The 5,477-nt window shown below is 37.1% G+C and overlaps 1 protein-coding gene across 2 annotated transcripts; it reads right to left on the bottom strand.

Moving 5' to 3' along the window:
* Positions 1-2,329: 2,329 nt before the first annotated feature.
* Positions 2,330-5,108, bottom strand: LOC133740670 (putative FBD-associated F-box protein At5g56700). 2 transcript variants are annotated; one of them, XR_009861367.1, is made up of 3 exons: positions 3,921-5,108; positions 3,088-3,420; positions 2,330-2,734 (listed from the first exon to the last, which is right to left on the bottom strand). XR_009861367.1 is itself a non-coding variant. In XM_062168604.1 (2 exons), exons 1-2 carry the CDS (start codon positions 5,037-5,039, stop codon positions 3,166-3,168), a joined length of 1,374 nt encoding a protein of 457 aa, XP_062024588.1. In that variant the 5' UTR covers positions 5,040-5,108; the 3' UTR covers positions 2,913-3,165. The 2 variants fall into 2 exon arrangements, 1 of the variants encoding a protein (XP_062024588.1); XM_062168604.1 differs by lacking the exon at positions 2,330-2,734 and having other exon boundaries at positions 2,913-3,420.
* Between the last annotated feature and the right edge of the window lie 369 nt (positions 5,109-5,477).

Here is a 5,477-nt window from a genome sequence, read left to right as displayed (position 1 = left end):
TGCGGGAGTAAGTGGGCAATGTTAGTCTAAAATTGGGTAAGTGGTCACGGCCCCTAATTAAAAACCGAAAATTTTGGTTGGTAATTGATAGCTCAGTTTTGAAACCGAAAGTTTTGGTTTTGAAGTTGGTAATTTAGTTTTGAGTGACAGCCCTACCCTTACCTGAGAGCAGGGGCGGAGCCACGTGCCCCCACGTGGCTCCCGTGCCCCACTAAGTTTTATATATATTTTTAAAATTTCTGTATATTAAAATTAATATAGTAGCTGAGAGGTTATTAGTTTCACCACAAGCCAACTTGGCGCAGTGGCAAGGCTTCCATGAATTGTGCTATCTATAAAAATTAATTTTATCAATTTTTTTTTTCTTTTAAGGACATTAGCACAATTTTTTCTTATAATTTTAAAGTTAAAAATAAATTATGTCTCCATAATATAAAAATTGTCTAATATCTAAAAGCAATAAATTTTACTAATAAAATATGTAATTTAAAAAATATTAATCTTACTATAATTTTATCTAATTTAATATTTTTTATTAAAATTTTAGGATATATTTTCAATTCTAATTTTTTTTTTCTAAAATTTTTGAGTGCCCCAGTTGATATGAAACTCTGGCTTCGCCACTGCCTGAGAGCACTGATAAAGCAAAAAGTAAGTATTAGGAATAGTTCCATTAGTTCTGTCTTTAAGCATGTTTTGGCTCTCCCATTTCCGAGTTTAGTAGTTAATTAAGCTTTCTCTGTAGCGTATAGGACACCAAGTGCAACTATTTTAATTTTTTTTTTTTTTTTAACCGCAACTCTTTTGCTTTCTTGTTACCTTGAGTTGTTTCAAGGCTTTCTCCTATATTGACAAGAAAGAGTTGGATAACAAATCGAGATGCATAAGTTAAAACTCATCTATCTGCTACCTTGTCAACAACACCGATGAAAAACAGGAACTTGGCCAAATGAGCTCTTACGACCAACAAACGGAATCATGAAACAACTCTTGTTTTCATATATACCGTCAACTCATACAGTAATACAGGGAACATGGAGTCATGGATGACCAGGGAGAACACCGAGCAAGGGGTTCAGTTCAATGCACAAACCAAGTATTGATGCATTGTAGAAGTAATAAGAGCGTAAACCGAACGAGCTTAACAAAGTTGGAAACAAGTGCATACACATGTAACCCACAGAGCTTATAGGAGTACGATTATAACGTAGTTATCTATAGTTTTATTCATATATCACCCAAACAGCTCTTTTTTTTTTTTTTTTTTTTACATGGAAAGCAAACCCAATGTGTCAAAGTATTTAGTTGCCTGTGAAAAACACCACTAGTATACACGCGATCACAATGCCCCATTGGGAAGTGAACTAAGGTTACAGAACTGTCTAACAAGTTACCCAACCGATGCTTCAATAACGATGGAGGAGAAGAGTCAATATCTAGGATTCTCAATGATCGAACAGAAGTCAGGACAAGATTAAATGAAAATAGAAAAAAAGAATGATATCAATTTTAGTTGAGCTTCTTGAGCTCGTCATGATTCTTGGCGAGCGTTGAGTCCAAAATACTTTGGTCAATCTCCAGGACGTACTGATTCTGAAACCAGGCTTTCGTACAATGATGCCATGTTTACCCCGTGTTCTTATTATGGGAGAGAAAGAAGAGCTTGTTAGCCAGCTGAAAATGAGGTTGTTGTGTGTCTTCTTGTCCTTCCAATGCGAATTGGTAACAGTGATCCCAGAGTTGGGCAGTCTCTGAGTTAAGCTTTCTCTGTGCTTTGCTTCAGGGAAGTGGCACCTGAAATCTACATATATGACTTGTGACCCGATATCCGAGCTTGGTCTTGTTAGACCCTTACAAACCAGAGAAAATCTAATGTAAAAGACTAGAAGTAAACCGAAAGTCGAGTGGTGAAAGCTTACATTCCCTGATTTCCCTTTCATGCTAAAGTATCGGTTACCGTGTTCAACATCGGTGACAAGTTAAATGGCAAGAGTGCTCACCCTCCAAAACGAGATATACAATGATCAAGAGACAAAGATTCAAGTGGATGAACGTTTTAGCAAAACAGCGATCAACAAGTTTTGAGAGGCTTTGGGGAAACGAAAGCCATAGTGCTAACCATGAGGCGTCGAGAGAATAATGAAAGCCACATATAATTTACGTCGATCATATTTGCATTTAATAGAAAACTAGTTGTGTAAGTTAACAACTTATCATTTGCATCAACAAAGCAATAAGATCACTGACAATGGCAGAGATGGATTCTAATGTCTAACTTCCACAGGTCGAGGTAAAAGCAATCTCCTGGACAACCAACTATTCCAATCAACCATCCACCATATAATAGAGCTTGAAGATAAATTGCACCATGATCTTAGTCAGCGATGCATTTGATTCTTAAGTTTCAACAACACAACTACAGTAAAGAACTGCTAGCCAGTTGATTTGAGACAGTTCTCTGAGGGCAGAAAATGATTCCACGACAAAATATAATGAAAGGTCTTTTATGTTTAAGAAATTCATGTTCGACACAGACGTGAGGATGCCTCAATATCCTTTTGAAATTCATGAAACTGACTAAGGATGCTGATGATATGTATGAACTTGCGGAAACTGCACCATTCTGACAGGAATGCAAAAAGACTGAGATTCAAAGCATGAAATTTCAATTTGCTGAGCTTTCCAATTGATGAAGTCCAAGAGTTAAACACTGGAACTTGAACTTTCAACCGCCCTGGGAAGTAAACAAACATGAGCTTAATGGCAAATACAAAATGGAAAGGCATCCCAACATTAATCTCAAAAAGTTTAAGACATGCAAAGGAGGGACTCTCACTCAAGCAGTACATTTCATTGTCAACAGTCAAGACTAGGTGGCAGTTAATTAATTAACTTTGAGCATGTGAATGCTGGAGTATAAAAACTTGTTTATTACACTAAATAAGATGAAAGAAGTACGTAAGAGCACTGCAACAATCTTAATTTTTTTATCTTTATAGGAACTAAAACAATCTTCATAAGCACAGAGTATAGCTTCAAGTGATCATTTTCCGTAAATAACTCTACTGATAGAATATCAAACTCTACCTTTGTCCGAATTTCTGAATGATGGAAATCACCACTCTCTCACAGTCCCCATATCCCCAAAAACATTTGCTTTACTATTTAGTCTTCGTTGTGGTCATCATCGTCGTCATCATTGTCATCATCATCATCATAGTCATCATCATTGTCATCCTCATCATCATCATCATTATCTAGAAATGGTAGAATCTCAGCAGATGGCGCCATCCAAATCAATGAAGGTCTCAAACAATATTCTCTGTCCCCCAATGGAGCAGAAAAGTATAGCTGCAGCTGCTTAATACTAGGTAATGGGGAAGACCATTCCATTCTCCGATGTTCTGGTATTATGACACCCTACAAGCCATTGACATCAAACTATTAAAGATGGAAATCACAAGAAATATGTAATTGCACATTGCACTCTTCAATTATAACTTCATTTTAAGAGAATCCAATTTATAAATCCTCACATTAACCAACAAAAAGCAACATTCCTATACCAGCATACATGTTCTGTCTTGGGTCAGATATGGTAATTTGAAGGTTTTGGGATCCTACCTAGCTTTTGCAGAATTTCAAACACCAACTGAATCAAATCAAGACATCTTTTCAATATAAAATTCCTTTCTATGCTCCGGTTTCTTTACTAACTTAACCGGCTAAGGCTAAGCTAACTAACCAAAAACACTTCTACTTTGAGTAAGCTAGTCCAGATTCATTAAGTTTCAAAGGATGAGGAATTCAAGCAATTGGGTTAAAATTAAAAGTTACGACTATGTGCAATGTTAGAAATAAGAGGCTAGGAACTATAAGCAGCAACAAAAGAATTGAAAAAGAGATTTTATATATATTACCTCAGCATCCTCAATATGTAGCTTCACTTTTTTGGAGCAATTGAAACTTTCAAGAAAACCTCTCATAGCAGAATAATATTCAATGGGCCATGAGGTCTCCCAAACTCTGATTGTAGCCTTTAATAACTTTGATGGAGCATCCACAAAATGGACCTTGGCCTTCAGATATCCGCTAAACTCAAAAGCCTCTAGATTTGGAGTGTAAAACGAGTTCTCCAAAGTTTTGAGGCATGTATGCAGTAGAAGCTGTTTCAACCCCAAACAAGAGATGTCCACATGTTTCAAGTTATCACATTCCCACAAGTACATAGTCTTATGGTAAGGACAGGTACAATCCGAATAGAATGTAAAAGACTCGAGATTCTTGGCGGTAACCACCAAATTCATACAATGGCAATGCATAATTTCCAAGGATTTGAGACTGTAACTTGAAATTTCAAGCTCCATGGTAGAGTAGCCAAGCTTACATTTCTTAATTGACAATTGCTCCATGCTAGGACACCCCGAAATTAAGCTGGGGACGGCGCAAATGGCCCAGTCCTCCTCATCGTCGAAAATTTCCAACTCCGTGAGTGACATGGTTTTCAGTAAGGGTAGGCTAACAGGACCATCAATTCCAGAACTTGCATACACTCTCACATTCTCCAAATTCAGACTAGTTAAAGATTTCAGAGTTAAAACGTTATGCGCTAGGAGGTAGTACCTATTCTCACCCAAATTTCGAAGATCTAACTCTTTGACACACCTATCAATTGCAAAATCAACCCATTCTCTAACCAAAACGTAGGCGTATCGAAGGTTGGCTCGAATCCTCAACTTGTCCAAGCGCTTTTGATCCCCGCATCGTCTGACAGAATGGTGCAAGAAGCTGAGGAAACGTCCAGGTTCGATATAGAGTTCGCAATTGATCGGATCGGCCTCGTCGAGATCGATTACTGGGAACGAAGGCCACAGGGCTGCCCATTGTTTCGAAACGGTGTTCGCCTGGGCCGCTAGATTGATCGGAAGGAAGGACAGGATTTTTTCGACGACGTTGTCAGGTAAGTAAGGAATTGTGGTGGCGGAGCTGGTTGCGGCGGTTTGGCGGTTCCGATCATTCTCTGTGATCCGTCTGTTCATTTTTGAGTGTTTTCGGAGGTAGTGAAATGCCGATCGTATTGGCAGAGGTCGGCTTTATAGGGAGCCCTTTTATCAATACTTTGGCATACCTACTTTTATCAAAGGTATTATATTATTATAAATCTAATAGAATAGTTTGAAATACCTATTTTTTTATATTATATTATTATAAATCAACTATTAGATTTTTATGCATGCATGAGTACATACAAATTGTTATTCGTTACAAATTGTTATGTGCAAATCATTTCCTTACAAATTATTATTCGTTAAGGTATTGAAATAGATCAAATTAATTGACGAACCAAATTTGTCAAACATGAACCGTTCATGTTTATAACTTATAAGCCATGATTATGAATGTCTTAACGATTTTCAATTTCATTGAAAAATTGCATAAATGATCTGCACATAAGTATCTCAATATCTAACGATTGA

Source organism: Rosa rugosa, chromosome 3 (genome assembly GCF_958449725.1).
Source record: "Rosa rugosa chromosome 3, drRosRugo1.1, whole genome shotgun sequence".
Classification (NCBI taxonomy): Eukaryota; Viridiplantae; Streptophyta; class Magnoliopsida; order Rosales; family Rosaceae; genus Rosa; species Rosa rugosa.
Note: the sequence above shows the minus strand (reverse complement) of the source record. Positions and strands in the feature narration are given on the sequence as shown.